This window comes from Arachis stenosperma, chromosome 10, assembly GCF_014773155.1.
Source record: "Arachis stenosperma cultivar V10309 chromosome 10, arast.V10309.gnm1.PFL2, whole genome shotgun sequence".
In the NCBI taxonomy this organism is placed as follows: domain Eukaryota; kingdom Viridiplantae; phylum Streptophyta; class Magnoliopsida; order Fabales; family Fabaceae; genus Arachis; species Arachis stenosperma.
In genome coordinates, this window is record NC_080386.1 from 1872526 (window position 1) to 1890000 (window position 17475).

General features: G+C 32.4%; 3 protein-coding genes and 1 long non-coding RNA gene across 4 annotated transcripts in view; 1 reads left to right on the forward strand and 3 right to left on the reverse strand.

The window, feature by feature from the left end:
* Positions 1–520: 520 nt before the first annotated feature.
* LOC130954630 (GDSL esterase/lipase At1g31550-like) lies at positions 521–2536 on the reverse strand. The gene is made up of 5 exons (XM_057881387.1): positions 2179–2536; positions 1858–2091; positions 1457–1605; positions 1093–1366; positions 521–1017 (listed from the first exon to the last, which is right to left on the reverse strand). The coding sequence occupies exons 1-5, from the start codon at positions 2507–2509 to the stop codon at positions 752–754; spliced, it is 1254 nt and encodes a 417-aa protein (XP_057737370.1). The 5' UTR covers positions 2510–2536; the 3' UTR covers positions 521–751.
* Positions 2537–3352: 816 nt separating this feature from the next.
* On the reverse strand, positions 3353–5542 carry LOC130954324 (GDSL esterase/lipase At1g28610-like). Its single transcript, XM_057881060.1, has 5 exons — positions 5165–5542; positions 4858–5094; positions 4608–4756; positions 4033–4306; positions 3353–3910 (listed from the first exon to the last, which is right to left on the reverse strand). The coding sequence occupies exons 1-5, from the start codon at positions 5448–5450 to the stop codon at positions 3675–3677; spliced, it is 1182 nt and encodes a 393-aa protein (XP_057737043.1). The 5' UTR covers positions 5451–5542; the 3' UTR covers positions 3353–3674.
* Positions 5414–6196, forward strand: LOC130954325 (uncharacterized). The gene is made up of 3 exons (XR_009076263.1): positions 5414–5470; positions 5712–5776; positions 5888–6196. It is a non-coding gene; the product is annotated as an uncharacterized LOC130954325 (long non-coding RNA).
* An 8193-nt stretch (positions 6197–14389) lies between these two features.
* The window catches only part of LOC130955581 (photosystem II CP47 reaction center protein-like), a 4232-nt gene continuing 1146 nt past the window's right edge, over positions 14390–17475 (reverse strand). Inside the window, 4 exon segments of the mRNA XM_057882473.1 lie at positions 14390–15280; positions 16288–16485; positions 16919–16943; positions 17073–17475. The exon segment at positions 17073–17475 is cut by the window's right edge and continues 34 nt beyond it. Of these exon segments, the coding sequence (XP_057738456.1) occupies positions 14616–15280; positions 16288–16485; positions 16919–16943; positions 17073–17475 (1291 nt within the window). The 3' untranslated portion in view covers positions 14390–14615.

Consider the following 17475-nt stretch of genomic DNA (forward strand, 5'->3'; position numbering starts at 1 on the left):
GCCACTAACAATAATATTTTTAGTAAATCATTTGTATCAGCCACTTTATTTATTATTTTTTTTTTCATCTCCATCCATCCAACCTAAATTTGCTAGAGTAGATTTGATTTTGATTATTTTTATATTATGTGACCATCAATAAATAAAATAATTGGTGACTAATTCAGCGGTCATTAAAAAATGTTATATGTGCACCAAAATTAACAATTAAAGTAAGTCTGTTACCAATATAAAACTAATTTTAGTAATTGAATTCGGTGTACGAATAGCATTTTTGATATATAATAAATTTGGAAAATAACATGGCTTGCCTTAGTTTATGCTGGACCCTTTTAGAGTTTAAAAAATGAAGGGCAGCACTTAAAACAAAAGAGTTTGTTAATATTGACTAAGAGAAGTCAGTAGATTTTGTGATTTTTATCCATTAATTAGATATCAATAATATTTTTAACAGTGTGAGATTGCATTTAATGATATAGAATCATTTAATTTTCTTTTGATGGTTAAATGGTGGCTAGAATTTAACAAAAGTGCTGCCCCTAGCACCATGTTATTTATCATTACTGACCAAAAAACCAATGATGATCAGGGTTCAACATAATTAGACGCCTAACACCATACATAATAATATAGCAAATCAAAGCTATGATAATGTTCGCTATTACAAGACCAGTTCAATCTAACAGAAATCTTATGAATCATGCAGAACTAATACACTTTTGAAGGTACATTACTCGATGAAGCCTTTTTCTTATATCATTGAATGGTTATTGAAATCTGCAGAGGTTTCAGGTGTGATACAAGAGAAACTAAATTTGGGAAAGGTATATGGTCCATGGAATAAGGCCTTGGCCATCCATCTATATGCAGCCTCAGTAAAATGATAACCATCCCAGTAAATATATTCTGAAGGATCATCACAGGCTATCGCCCCTGCCTCGCCACATACCGCCGTTTCATTGAAATTGTATGGTCCTCCACCTCCACAACAAACCTTGATAAAATCTCTACAAAACCCTGCAAAAACATTCGGCAAAATCCTGTTTGTTCTGTTTATTAATAGGGACAGAAAGTTAAAGAGTATGGTATTACCAAATTGCTGTGGAGAACGGTAAAACCGTAATGCAGCATTGAAATAATCTGCATAGATTATATTCACATGGGGATACAGAACTCGGAGGCGATCTAGTTCAATTTGAAGCAATTCATTGTGCTGTCCGTAGAACTTGTTTAGCCATTTGACACAGCCAGCTTTATCATACTCCTCTTTGTTGGGACTCGCAAGTAATGTTAAATAGGCTGGATTGCAACCAAGTGGTATACTACCAGGAACCATAAGCGTTACAGCCCCTAAATTAATCAGTTCCTGAATAAAATTATGAATTTCAACATTAATAAGTCCTACAGAATTTGAACAGTTTTGGAATAATGACTACTACTCAACCAACCAACTAACCCTGATCACTGAAGTGATGACTGATACTACTTGGTGTATGTAAGGTGTAAGCATTTGAAGTTCTGTGGTTTCTTCCAAGAGATAACCATAATCATTTACTCCTATCTCTCCCACAATAAATAAGGAGCTGCTAAGAACTTGTTTGCAGCCTGCAAGAATACAATTCCTTGTCAATGTTGCAAGTGTGAAGAGTCCATACAGTTAGTCTCACATCAAATAAAGCAAAGAAAAGTAAAGAATTTATAAGATGAGAAACTCATTATCTTAAGACCTTAAGATTTTGAGTTGGGTGTGGTTTCTTCTCATCTATGGAGAGCTCCCAAGATTGGCCCAACATTCCTAACCTACTTTAAACATAAATTCGTTGAAGGAGGAGCAAAAGGAGAAGGTAAAAGGCTTACTTGAAGGAGAAGTGCAGAGAGAAGGCAGAAGATCCTTGAACCAATCTAACTGAACCATGAGAGAATAGCTGGTGGTTGCATCAACCACAAAGCCCTTGTCTTCGAAGAAAGTGCGGTTCAAAGCCGTGGCTCCAGCGATGGCAAAATTGAGTCCGTGTTGAATGCTGCCACGTGGCACGGCGCCATTCTTGAAGGCCAGATAAGGTCTCAGATGAGGAATGCCCATATAGTCAGCTTGGTCAAACAGAAAACATGCATATGAGTATGAGCGGAGAGAAATGAAATAGTAACATTAGAAAAGGATGGCATCATCAAGTGTACCAATGAAATCGGTGATGATGCGGCCATCAGAGCAGCGTCCACTGGGATGATGGAAGTAGGTTTCACCGTACGGTGGGATAAGGCAGTTGGGAGTGAGCTCCTCAGAAATGAAGTAGGAGTTTCCTGTATCAGTGATGGAATCTCCGAAGCTGAAGATGGAACTGTAGCGGCCTTGTTTGACATCACCACCGTCGGCACCAACGTGTATATGTAACTGTAACTGTAACAGTAGAAACAAGAAGCAGCCCCACCGTTGCTGAGGAGATTGATGGTGTTGATTCATTATGATATTCATGATGATGGTGGGTACTGGGTACGATACCGATATCATTGTCACTTTTAATATCCAACTACTTAGCTTCTTTCACACCTTCTCATTCTTAACCGTGCAGGATTAATGGTCAAATTCTGACATTTTTTTTAATTGTCGGTACCAAAATTTATTAAGGTTAATACTATATAATATCTATATAAAAGTTTTAATTAACTATTAATATTATAAATTTATAAAATTAAATCAAATAAGAAAAAAACTTAAGATATTAGAATCTTTTAAATTTAAGATTTATTTAATCTCATTTCATAAATTTATTATATTAGTTGTCAATTAGAATTATTAAGTGTGTATTGTAGTATCATTTAATATGTGACATCAATAAATTTTGATGTTGTTAGCAATGAAAATGATAAAAAAAAATAAAATAATTAAAAAAAATTTCGATAAATATTTTAAAAAATAAATAATTTTTAGAAAACTAATATGATCATTTACTTTAACCGTGCAACCACATCTTATTTACCGCCATATCATACCTTTGATTTCCATAATAAATTAATAATAAATGTTTTAAGAATTTTTACTGGTTTTGAAACTTAGAATTTGAGTAGCTGACCTTAAAGATGGTTCCTTAGCATTTAGCAACATAATTATCATTATTTTTTATCCGTCTCTTGGACTAACACTCGAGAAATAGCGCACAAGTAACGGATATTTATTGAATGATAAAGCTGATTAATAGACATGCATTATATATTAATTCAGCCAAATTATACCATGATAATGGAAGAAAAAAAAATGATCAGCAAAACAGGATGAAAGCTATATCTCTAACACATATTGACTTGAGTAATGTATCCAAAAATAATATTACAATCCAAGTAATTGCTGAAATAATTTTCACATAATCCGATCCATGCAGAACACCATATGATAATATTAATAATGTTGTCAAATAAGACAAAGTTCAATCTAAACTGCCTTCATCACCTTTCGGCATTTTCATGGGAAAGCTAAATTAAATAATATCACTTGTGCGGGAATATTTTTCGTGGGAAATTGACGACACTGCTGTACATTAGTCGATACTAACATGTGGAATCCTTGTAAAACAGCAGTTGGTTGAGATATGTGCTTGATTACCTTATTAGGAAACAGAACAGACATGCATGCTAAAACAGAACAGGTTTTTATTATTTCTGTATACACATTAAGTATATCATATGTCTGAATCACAAGAGATCCCGATTTTAGGGTTAGTAAATGATCCTTTTAGTAAACCTTTGGCAATCCATTTATATGCTGCTTCAGTTAAGTGTACACCATCCCAAGTTATGAACTGGGATGGATCATTACAACTAATCAACCCCGGTTCACCACAGTGCTCCACCGGTGCATTGTGATAGTTTGCATTCGCAAGTGGACAGCAAGAATCTAGAATCGATTTTGTGAATCCTGATAGCATAGCACAAACAAACCACAACTTATGAGGAATAATAGAATCATATGTGATATGTGATTGTTCAAAGATGATATATCATTCAAGAAATTATGCAGAAAAAAGAAGAGTTAAGTACCAAATTGTGTTGGAGATTGATATAATTGCAGGGAAGCATGGTAATAATCTGCATAGATGATATTAACACCGGGATGAAGCTGTCGAAGCCGATTTAGTTCAGCAAGAAGTTGGTTGTTATAGTAGTCAGCAAAATTGTTATAGGACTTCAAACATCCAGCTTCATCATAATCCTCCACATCAGTACTGGAGTGATTTCTCAAATAGACAAAGCTGCATCCGAGAGCGAAGTTTCCGGGAACCACGAGAGTTTGAGCCCCCAAATCAATCAATTTCTGACAATCATAAAACTCACCAAGGTTCAGTTATATATGAATTATGATTCAAAATAATTCTTAAATGCTGGCTTCATAAGATACTCTCAGATTTTATTTAATTATCTTAAAGTGATGAAGTTGACTTCACGTCAAATTAATACCTGAGAGTTGTTAGATGAAAATTTAGTCAAATCAGTCAAATCATCTAACTGTTCTCAGGTATCAACTTCACGTGAAGTCGACTCCACCTGAGTTTTCGCCTTATCTTAAATGCTTGCTTCATAAGATATTCAAATGTATTAATGCTTCCAAAACTTACATTGATGGCCCAAGAGATTTTATTAATCACAAGTGGTACATATGTGGTGGCTTCTTCTATAGGCCTGCCTAGATAGAAAAGATAGTTGAAATCATTGCCACCAATCTCACCCACAAGAAACAAAGAGCTCCCAAAAACTTGTTTACACCCTGCAAAATTAGAGGACTATCCCATAAGTTTCAATTGGAGCATTATTACAGCTTATTGCTTCTTGCATGTGCCCAATTGAAAAGAACAACTGGAAGATTACCTGAAGAAGAGTTACAGATAGAAGGAAGCAAGTCCATGAACCAATCAAACTGGACCCCCAGAGAATAGTTGGTGGGAACAAGAACGTCATAGAGACCCTTCTCCGCAAAGAAGCTCATATCCAAAGCAGTGGCACCTCCAACTGCAAAGTTCACTCCCTCCAATGAGTTCCAATCTTTTATCTTCCCTTTCTTGATTCCCAGGTAAGGTTTTAGCAATGGAACCCCAATCTGCTCAGCTGCAAACACAAAGAAGAACATAAGAACAAGAGAGAGAGAAGGGACGACCGTTATGTTATTAGTTATTACCAAGGAAATCGATGATAAGACGGCCATCAGAAAATCTTCCGGTGGGAAAATGAAAGAAGGTGTCTCCATATGGAGGGTTCAAAACCAGATATGTGGAGGGTGATATGTCTTCAGTGTCATAGTATAAGTTTCCGGTGTCAGCAATGGAATCTCCGAAGCTGTATATTGCACTATAGCACCGGCTTGAAGCAGTAGAGGATAATACCGTGCGCGTATGAATAAGAGCTGCTACTGATAGAAACCAAACCCAAGAAGAAGAAGCAGCAGCCGCCTTAGCCATGCGCATTCTGCTATCTAATTCTGAAGGTAAAGTTCTTACATTATATTTCTATTTTCTTTATTCGGATTATTCTAAACTCAGGAAGCACCGAAGCACGTTGGTAGTTGGTACGACTAACACGATATATTCTAATAATTTATATGTCTACCACCAACTCCCGAGTCCGCCCCCTCCACACGCTAAACATAATGGAAATATATTTTCATTAAGAAAATGTTTCTTAATAATTTTAGTAGGATTAACCTGTTGACATTTTGATATTATTAGCTTAAACAGCAAAAGCGTTATTGGATGGAATAGTGAAGAGAGCAAAGCACACAAATGACACATGGGTTTGTAATACACTAATAAGTTTCAATCTTCCACTTGTGCACCCCATTTTCCAACCAACAAAAAACAAACAAGAGTCATTAACTCACTTCTTCCTCGTGAATTACCTACAGCTACAAGGCTACAACCCTCTATGCATGGATGCGGTGGTCAAAGGTAGTTGGTGGTGAGCGGTGACCAGATGTTTTCAGTGGCCAGCCGCACTACAGTCGCCTTTTCTTCTTTTTTTTGGACATCACAACAATGACTTTCGGTTAAACGCTATATTATTGAGGTAAGGAAAAGTTTAGGGGCAGCAATTTTATTGTATTCTGACCAGTCATTCGATGAAATCTCAAATCAATCTCACACCATCAAATCATCATTGATGGTTAATTGATGGCTACCAATCACAAATGTTGCTGCCCTAACATTGCTCATTGAGATAAATGCTATGGTATTTGAAAAGCGGTGTCTATTTATTAAAAAATGTTAAAAATTAATATTTAATTTAAAAGATATAAAAATAAATTATTTTTAAAAATTTAAAATTTATCACAAAAGATAAATTAAATAAAAATTAGATAACAATTGATAGACACCATAAAATTGGCATAGGGAAAGTATGAGGAGCCAATGAAATATTTATACAATGTGTACAATGGAGGTTTATGGAGTATTAGAGATATAATTATTAGTGTTACATTTTTCCATCAGCTGAAGCTTTTGGGATGAGTGGTATCATGACATGGTATTAAAGCGCTAGATATGAAAGGTCAAGAATTCGATCTTTGGTGAACCCAAAAATTAAACTAATTTTTCGAGAAGATGTTTATTATCCCTTGTACTCGGATGGTTATTCAAAATAGTATAGGGGATGTTCATTTCATAACGTAATAGCCATTGTACACATTGTACAAATAGTTCATTGGATCCCGCTAACGTAATAGCCATTGTACACATTGTACAAATAGTCCATTGTCTCCCTAGCGGGATTCATTGGCATATTATTAATTCGACTCGTTACCCCCATGAGGTCCAATTTTCATATACAGCTTATTTATATTTTTTATTTTTAAATTTATTTTATATTAATTTTAAAATATAAATATCAATAAAAAATATTTTATATTTAAATTTAAACAAAATATCAAAAAATCAAAATAAATAAGTATTTTAGTTCAAATTTTAAATAATTGACATTTTAACACATTTATAAATTCAAATTTTGTATTTTAATTTAAATAAATCACTTGTGTAGGGATATTTTTAGTGGCAAATTGACAACAGTACTGTACATTAGTTGATATCAACATGTGAAGGCTAATTTTTTTTTATATTGGGTTATTATTAGTGTTTCTCATTAATATTATGATGTTTTGGTGTAATGCAGTAATATAAGATAAAAAGAAATCGTGAGTAACGATTTCAAATAAGACAAAAAATTTAAAAAAGTTAACAGAAATCGTGAATTACGATTTTAAATAAGACAAAAAAGAATAAGAAATCGTTAATCACGATTTTAATTTTTTAATTTTAAAAAAATATGATTTATGAAATCGTGAGTAACGATTTATTTTGTTATACAAATCGTAAACAACGATTTGTATTGTGCATCACATTTGTGAAATTCACCCATTTTAATTTATACTAATGTGATACACCCTTTCATCTATCATATAAAAAATAATTAACTCACATGTGAACTCCTTTTAAAACCTCCACAGAAAGGAGTTGGTTGAGATATGTGCTTGATTACCTTACTAGGAAACAGAACAGTCATGCATGCTAAAACAGAACAGTATATCATGTGTGTGAGTCACATGAGATCCTAATTTTAGGGTTTGTAAATGATCCTTCTAGTAAAGCTATGGTAATTCATTTATATGCGGATTAATAGTTAAATTAGTTCCTAAAAGATAAAGTACTTTTTAAATTTGTTCTTAAAATTTTTTTTTAATCAAATTAGTCTTTTAAAGATTACGAATTAATCATATATGTTCTTTATCTTCTTTATTCACAATTTTTGTCAACGATTGATGATGTAAAATACTAACTGATAGCATACATGACATATAACATGTACCATTAGACGTTGACTAAATATATTTACGAAAATCTATCAAATTTAGTTACTAGATCATATTAGAAAAAGAATTTTTTTAATTGAAAAAAATGACTAAATTAATAAATTTTTACAAACATATTTGGTCAATATCTAATTAGACATATCAAGTATTATATATGTTATCAATTAACGTTTTATAATATCAATATTTTAAAAAAATTGTTAATAAAATGATTGGAGGACAAATATAATTAATTCACAATATTTAAAAGACCAATTTAATTAAAAAAATATTTTAAAAATAAATTTAAAAAATATCTTATTTTTCAAGAACTAATTTGACTATTAACCTATTTATACACTGCTTCAATTAAGTGTACACCATCCCAAGATATGTACTGGTTTCAACTAATAACAGGTAAGTAAATTTGTGTGCAATTCTTTTATTTTTTTAAGTTTTGCTGAACACTTTATTTTCCACCAAATTAATTATCATTTTATAAAATATAAATATTTCTTATATTTAATTTAGTAGAAGTGGACCATAATTCACCCCTTCTTTATGGCAACTATATAAATATGGCCAATTCTATGATACTTATAATTTGGTACTTAAATTTTGTCTAATTTTTTTTTTTAGTAAATTTTAAATTTTTAAAAATTATTTATTTTTATATAATTTGAATTAAATACTAATTTTTAACTCTTTTTAATAAATAAATATCATTTTAGGCACCATAACATTTACCTACAAATATTAGCTTGATTACTTATATATGTCGATAGACATGGACTTTTTTATCCGCATTATTAGCACGTGGCAAGTACAATTATAAAATGAATTATACTAGACAACTAATGATTTTTTTCAACAACATAAACAACAAATTTTAAAATTGGTCCAATTCAAATAAAATACACTACATTACACTTTAAATTACTCACCTAAATATTAATATTAGAATAACCATCCGTACACTTAGTAAAGTAAACATTCGATATATTTATTGTTCACATTGTTTAATATTTTTATTGTCTACCTATATTTTTTCTTATGAAATTCAAATACAATTAACAACTCTCGGCTATTAACAGGTTAATAGTTAAATTAGTCCTTAAAATATAAGACATTCTTTAAATTCATTTTCAAAAGATTTTTTCAATCAAATTTGTCGTTCAAAAATTGCGAATTAATCATATTTGTCCTTCAGTCACTTTATTAACAATTTTCTTTAAATATTGATGTTGTAAAACGTTAATTGATAACATATATAATACCTGATATATCTAATTAGATATTGACCAAATACATTTATAAAAATTCATTAATTTAGTCATTTTCTCCAATTACAAAAATTCTATTCCTAATATGATCTAGTAACAAAATTTGTTAGATTATCGTAAACATATTTAGTCAACGTCTAATTAAACATGTTATATATCATGTATATTATCAGTTAGCATTTTACATCATCAATGGTTGACGAAAATTATGAGTGAAGAAAAAGAAGGCTAGATATGATTAATTCGTAATTTTTAAAGGACTAATTTAATTAAAAAATTCTTTCAGAGCGAATTTAAAAAATATTTTATTTTTCAGGGACTAATTTGACTATTAACCTACTATTCACGTAAATTAATAATTATCTACAAAATTAAATAATTTCATATATTTAACTAAATTAAAATATAATAATTTTTAAGTATCAATTTTCTATAAAAACAATTATAGGTGCGTTTTCATCGTTATTTACTGCGAGAAACTAATGGTTTTGTCAATTATTGACCCTTAGAAATCTATGCTCAATTATTCATCTTGAACTTGTATGAATCGAAATATCTCCATCCTTTTTATATTAAAATTTTTAAGAAAAAATTTTACATTCATGTAAAAATTACATAAATGATATCTAAGTACTTTTTATGTTACGTGTTTTTCTTCACTCATACACTCGTTTGTTTTACACGTATTTAACGTATAAACATAATTCTTATTTTACGTGATTAACCTTTCTCAATGTGAACCTTTCTCAACGTAAATATTTTCATATAACGTAAACTTTTTTTGCGTTCTTCTTCTTGTTTTTCTTCTTCTTCTTCTTCCTATTTTTCTTCTTCTTTTTCAACCTAATTAAATTCGTTATTCTCCTCTATTCGCATTTTTCTTCTTTGCATTATGGATCTGAATTGACTTTAACGCAATTAGTTTCATCGTTCATCTTCTTCTTTATTTTCTTCTTCGATCCGCACCTCTGAATTGAAACAATGAATGAATCAACTTTAAATCAGTTGAATGAGTGCGATTTGGATAATTCTTCTGAAACGCATCAATTTGATGAGGTTTGGATTATTGAATTTTGAATTGAATTCAATGGAATGAAATTACTAATTTTATTTGAAGTGAATTGAATAGACTAAGGTGATCTATATCTGAATTGAATTGAATTGAATTGATAATATGTAACTGTGAGTAACTGTGAGTGTGAGTCACTATGAGTAACTGTGAGTAAATGTGAGTAATTTTTAAATTCGGTAATTACTAAAGAATTGATTCACCATGTGCATGTGTTCGGTTCGGTATGCAGAAAGGAGTCTAAAAAAAGTTAGACGAATATAGTGTTTAGAGTTTATGATTCAGAGTTCAGGGTTCAGAGTTTAGGGTTTAGGGTTTAAGAGTTTAGGGGTTTAGGATTTAGGGTTTAGGGTTAGGGTTTTAGGGATTTAGGATTTATGGTTTCAGGGTTCAGTATTCAGGGTTCTGGGTTTAGTGTTTAGGGTTTAGGGTTTAGTGATTCAGGTTCAGGATTTAGAGTTTAAGGTTTAGGGTCCAGGGGGGTTCAGTGTGTTTCAAATTTTCGGTTTGTTCAGTGTATTAATTTCGATTCACCATGTTCAGAGTTCAGAGTTGAGGGTTTAGGGTTTAGGGTTTAGGGTTTAGGGTTTAGGGTTTAGGGTTAGGGGTTTAAGGTTTAGGAGTTTAGAGTTCAGTGTTTAGGATTCAGTGTTTAGGGTTTTAGGGGTTTAGGGGTTCAGGGTTCAGGATTTAGGGTTTAAGGTTTAGGGTTTAGGGTTCAGAATTTTAGGATTTTAGGGTTTAGGGTTTATGATTTTTGGGGTTTAGGGTTTATGGGTTCAGGGTTCAATGTTCAAGGTTCTGGTTTTAGTGTTTAGGGTTTAAGGTTTAGGGTTCAGGGGTTCAGTGTGTTTCCAACTTTCGATTCGCCCAGTGTAATAATTTCGACTCACTGTGTTTTTTTAGAGTTCGTAATGTATTGATAAATACAGTGATTGCAATCACTGAGAACCTAGAATAAAACAGCAATTAGACAGTTCTAACAGATATATAAATTAACATCTCAGATAAATAATCCATCTTAAATCAAATATAAATATTAACATTAACATTTAGATTAATATTCACATATATACATTTGAAGTAAGCATTTTTTGCTTTTTAAACAAGTTAAACAAAATATTGTTAATTACAAACAGCCAATCATAGTATATGCTATTTATTATCTAAATTCCCATATGTGAATTTACAATAAAGGATGGAGAGGGCAGTGAATTTACTATCATAGTATATTTTTCTTTGATGATTAAATGTTTATTATGACGTTTTATTCAGCACAACACATGAATGATGTTCGGTTCAGTGGAGTTGGCCATTTTGGTTCATTTCTGTTCTGCACAATTTAAAACTCTTCCTCCTCACCTTCTATTGCTTTTTCACACGGGAGAGAAAGAGGAAAATACACACAAAAAGAAAAAAAATACAGCAGCAATAACAACAAAAGAATGAAGATAAGGAGAAAACACGTGAAGAAAAAGAAACTCGAAAAAGAAGGAGGAGAATGAGGAAGATGAGGAGGGTGAATCTCTGTTGCTGTTTTCTTTCATTTCTAGTTGTCTTTGCTAAATCTTCTCGCAATTCTTCTCCAGTAGTGGTTTTCACAGAGAACGTGACTGAAGTTTGAGTGATTTTGAGAGAGATTCGAAGAGAAGAAGCAGTTTCATGTTGAGAAAGAAGTAACGTTTTTTCATAATGAGCGCAAAGTAACGAAGGGTTTTTGAATGCGTGTTTTCACTCGTCATTAATGCGCGTGACTCTATTTTAACTTGGGCGAACTTGGTTACATGGTTATATGGATGTGTAGTGCGCCCGATATTTTTATTATTTTATTTCAATTGTTAATATTAATGAGTAGCACACTTTCTTAAAAAATAAATAAATACGCATATATCTTTTGTACAAGTACACAATGATATGTCCAAAAATTTAGGCAATTAAAATAAAAATGATAGATAAATATAATAAATAATTTTATTTAATTAGTGAATGATTCAAAGTTAACTTTTAAGTTGTTTAATAAACTTATTAATTCTTGCACTTCTTTTTGGAAGCTTTAGCCATTACAGAAAAATTAAGGAAGTCCAAGGTCGGCCATGATAAGGACGTAAACAACAATTATCTGAAATAATTTAAAATTCTTACTTTGCTAAGACCTCTTAGCATTTGATTGGAGCCTTAGGGTGATGCTTATCAACACACCAACCACGTACTCAATTTTATTACATTTATATTACAAACAATATATTATTGTTCTCAATTCTTACGCAGTAGTAATTAATATAACACTACAGGACAATGGCTGATCTCAAGGTATGGTAGAGTTTAATATTAAAACCTCTAAATTAAACATCGGAGCTAATATGGTGGAAATCAGGTGTACACAATTTTACGTGAAATTAAAATTTGAGAATTGTTAGATAAAAATTTAGTCAAATCAATTAAATTATTTACTGGCTCTCAAGTATCAACTTCACGTGAAGTGAATTTCATTGATATCTAACCATTTTCCGCAAAGTGGTGACGAAGGGTATAACTTGTACAAATCTTTCCATTTTCCAATTCGATTCGATCCATTCGTTCGTAGAGCTATTTACTCGATCGCAGACATTTCGGGAACACCTCTAACAGAGGGACAAATAGTCAATTTTGAAAGAACTTATTGTAAACCTCTTTCAGATATGAATCTACCTGATTCAGAAGGGAAGAACTTGCATCAGTATCTCAATTTGAATTCAAACGTGGGTTTGATTCACACTCCATGTTCTGAGAAATATTTACCATCCGAAAAGAGGAAAAAACGGAGTCCTTGTCTAAAAAAATGCCTTGAGAAAGGGCAGATGTATAGAACCTTTCAACGAGATAGTACTCTTTTAACTCTCTCCAAATGGAATCTATTCCAAACATATATACCATGGTTCCTTACTTCGACAGGGTACAAATATCTAAATTTAATATTTTTAGATACTTTTTCAGACCTATTGCCGATACTAAGTAGCAGCCAAAAATTTGTATCCATTTTTCATGATATTATGCATGGATCAGATATATCATGGCGAATTCTTCAGATTCCATTGTGGAAGACACAATGGAATCTGATAAGTGAGATTTCGAGTAAGTGTTTACATAATCTTCTTCTGTCCGAAGAAATTTTTCATCAAAATAATGAGTCACCATTGATATCGACACATCTGAGATCGCTAAATGTTCGGGAGTTCCTCTATTCAATCCTTTTCCTTCTTCTTGTTGCTGGATATCTCGTTCGTACACATCTTCTCTTTGTTTCTCGAGCCTACAGAGAGTTACAGACAGAGTTCGAAAAGGTCAAATCTTTGATGATTCCATCATACATGATTGAGTTGCGAAAACTTCTGGATAGGTATCCTACATCTGAACTGAATTCTTTCTGGTTAAAGAATCTCTTTCTAGTTGCTCTGGAACAATTAGGAGATTTTCTAGAAGAAATACGGGGTTTTGCTTCTGGCGGCAACATGCTAGGGGGTGGTGGTCCCGCTTATGGGGTCAAATCAATACGTTCTAAGAAGAAATATTGGAATCTCTTCGATCTCATAAGTATCATACCAATTTATATCAATCAAACGAACCGAGTATACCTATAGAAAAGTTTATATGTAAGAAAATGGACTCGATTCTGTTTTACGGAGTTACACAACTATCTATTGTGAAAAACTCATTTCTTATTTGTAAATGCTCAATACCCAAGTAGGCTTTCTTAAATTTATAGTGCTTTCTGGGTCATCTCAGACCTTGATATTTTTGCCCCCCTCAAAAAAAGATATCGGGACTTTTTAACATACATTTACATATTAAATTAAAGGATTTACTTGTTACTAATGGAATCTAACCCCTGTTCTTCTTTAGATCTACTTGTTTCACTCCGATAGTATCATAAATCGAGTCAATGCATAGGAAATGAATGCATTTCAATACTATTAAGTTAAGTGAAATCGATAAGACGGAATCCGTATTAGACCACTTCACTTATTTTAGTTTTAGTGGATCTTACGAAGCCCGGTCATCCAGGACATGATCAAGTCTGATCATAGAAAAGAATCTCTTCAAGTGAACCGGCCTATCCTCTGTAGGGGGGCTTGCGCGGTAGTTGGAACAAAGAGACACATTTTATTGCAAATTAAAATGTGGCAGATATGAAAAAGTCATCCATCTGCGCGATCCAATCAATAGTTCAAGTCACACACTCCCATAATCCGTTTTTTCTTCGGAGAATCCCCCTCAACTATCAACTATTCGTGTATGTCAAATAAAAAAATAAGACGCTAATTTTGTTAAGTCTTAAGTTGCAGGGAAATATCCAAATACATGTCTTATTTTTTTTAATAATCCATATTTGTAGCAATGAAATACTTTTGTTCCTCCCCAAAATAAAAAATGATTGATTAGAAATATCTAGGATCCATATTCTCTATAAAGGACCGGAGATGCCTTGCTTACGTATCATTGGAAAGTGCATTAACATAAATACAGCAGTAAGAAGAGGTAATACAAAAGTATGTAAACTATAAAAACGAGTCAAGGTAGATTGTCCTACACTAGCACTTCCCCTTAATAATTCCACGACAGACGATCCTATTCCGGGAATAGCTTCGGGTACTCCTGTTACAATTTTGACTGCCCAATAACCAATTTGGTCCCAAGGTAAGGAATAACCAGTTACACCAAAAGATGCGGTCAATACAGCCAAAACAACGCCCGTAACCCACGTCAATTCACGAGGTTTTTTAAAACCGCCGGTAAGATACACACGAAATACGTGCAGGATCATCATTAAAACCATCATACTTGCCGACCATCGATGAACAGATCGGATTAACCAACCAAAGTTAGCCTCAGTCATTATATATTGAACCGAAGCAAAAGCCTCAGTAACGGTCGGACGATAATAAAAGGTCATAGCAAACCCCGTTGCTACTTGGACTAAAAAGCAAGTAAGTGTAATTCCTCCTAAACAATAGAATATGTTGACATGAGGAGGGACATATTTACTAGTTATATCATCGGCAATCGCCTGAATCTCAAGACGTTCTTCGAACCAATCATAGACTTTATTGAGATAGGTAAACCAAAGGAACTCCCCCTCTGAGAACCGTATATGAGAATTTCATCTCGTACGGCTCAAACAGAAAAACCCAATACTGGTTGTAACGGAAACGGATATGTTAAATTTAAATAATAAAAAGTTTTAAACTTCTTAATTTAATCCTATTATTCCAAATCTTATTTGAAGATAATAAAAATATATAAATCCTTAAATTGATCTGTGCAGGGTTATAATGCCAAAATCTCAAGTCGGCGCACTCGTCTTTATCTTGATCTTTACAGGCCTCTTGAATATTCTATTTACTTCATTTTTTCTTTGATTTTTTTGTAGAATGCGACTTTTTTAGTGCCGTCTTCTTTATTATTAGTATTGATAAGAATTCTCTTGTTAAGACCCTATGAACAATTAAACAAAACCTCAGATTCATACCAGAACCACAATGATTCAAAAAAACCTTTAATGTCCAAAAATTCCCTGAGTAAGAACTGCTGGATTATCACTTATTCAAGAAAAAGATAGGATAGAATGAAAAAAGAAATCAAAAGACATTTTTTTGCTTTGATAAAAAAAAGACAAACAGTGGCAATTTTATTTGAAAGAATCAAAATTTTTTTATTTATTCTAACTTACGTATCTTCTAATAAAAATTTATTAAAGTCCGGTTGCGAGGTCGAAATATTAAGTATGAATCATAGTTCTAATACTTTTTAAAATCTATTTTATATATTCCGTGCTCCAGATACTAGAAAATAATATCTGACGGGGTAAAACCATCTCTATCAAGATGACAGATCCTTTATTTTTGTTCTGTATTTGCAATAAGATCAATTAGAACAAGTCACACACTCATATTCCGGAAATAAAGAAAGAACGAAATTCCACGGTCAAACTACCAAATTCAAAATGAACTGGCCTAGAAATAAAAAACCAAAATGGGTAAATTTACCCCTTTTATTTATTTAAAAAAATATATAAATAAAAAAGATAGTTAGTCGGTTCTTATGAATCTAATTCATAGAAATTCCGTCCAGTAAAATGGACGAATTATAAATTTCTAAAATAATAGATAGAAATATAGCAAATAAAGCCATTGCAACACCCATTAAAGGAGTAGTTCCCCACCCCGGAGCTACTTTACCATATTCTGAATTCAACGGTTTCAATAAAGCCCCTACAGTAGTTCGTCTTGGACCAGATCTAGAACTACTCTCAACGGTTTGTGTAGCCATAAATCCTATTTTTTATTCATTGAGATCTGTTGACTTTGTATACCATTTCACTGTAAATATAGGATTTTATCCTATAGATTCATTGTGGTCTTGAAATTTGAGAAAAATGGAAACAGCAACCCTAGTTGCTATCTCTATATCTGGTTTACTTGTAAGTTTTACTGGGTATGCTTTATATACTGCTTTTGGGCAACCCTCTCAACAACTAAGAGATCCATTCGAAGAACACGGAGACTAGTTGAAGTAATGAGCTCCCAATATACCAATATTGGGGCTCATTACTTCAATCGAGATAATGAAAAATCATTTCGTCTTTTTAGTTGGAACTTTAGGGGGTTCTCTAAAAAAGATAGCAAAAAAATTATTCCTAAAGTCGAGACTAAGAGGAATGTATAAACCAATGCTTCCATAGATTTCATCCTGGTTTACAATTATAGCTTTCATACCTGTTTATTAGATTAGAGTAAAAAAATACAATCATTCAAATCAAGATTAATCAAATTCCCTATGATTTAATTTAAATCACCCCAAACAAAAGTATAGTCAAAAAGAAACAACAAAAAAAAATAACGTTCTATCCGAATCAGACTATTTGCCTTCTTGTAGTCGGATCGCCCAGTTTTTGGAATGCTCCAAATTCTACTTGAGCATCCAAATCGGGGTCGATGCCAGCAAAAACATCTCGGAACAAAGTTCTAGCACCATGCCAAATGTGCCCGAAAAAGAAGAGAAGAGCAAACGAAGCATGTCCAAAAGTAAACCAACCCCTTGGACTGCTACGAAAAACACCATCTGATTTCAAAGTGGCACGATCTAATTCAAAAATTTCACCCAATTGAGCACGTCTAGCATATTTTTTCACAGTAGCGGGATCACTATAACTGACTCCGTTGAGTTCGCCACCATAGAACTCAACAGTTACACCTACTTGTTCAACACTATACTTCGATTCTGCTCTTCGAAAAGGAACATCGGCTCTAACAATTCCGTCTCCG

Coding starts and splice junctions, on each gene's coding strand:
- LOC130954630 (XM_057881387.1), bottom strand. CDS start 2,509: ATGATATCGGTATCGTACCCAGTACCCACCATCATCATGAATATCATA. Junction 1,606..1,857: donor TCTCTGCACTTCTCCTTCAA/GTAAGCCTTTTA, acceptor GTATTCTTGCAG/GCTGCAAACAAGTTCTTAGC. Junction 1,018..1,092: donor CCGTTCTCCACAGCAATTTG/GTAATACCATAC, acceptor ATGTTTTTGCAG/GGTTTTGTAGAGATTTTATC.
- LOC130954324 (XM_057881060.1), bottom strand. CDS start 5,450: ATGCGCATGGCTAAGGCGGCTGCTGCTTCTTCTTCTTGGGTTTGGTTT. Junction 5,095..5,164: donor TCTTATCATCGATTTCCTTG/GTAATAACTAAT, acceptor TTGTGTTTGCAG/CTGAGCAGATTGGGGTTCCA. Junction 4,757..4,857: donor TATCTGTAACTCTTCTTCAG/GTAATCTTCCAG, acceptor CTAATTTTGCAG/GGTGTAAACAAGTTTTTGGG.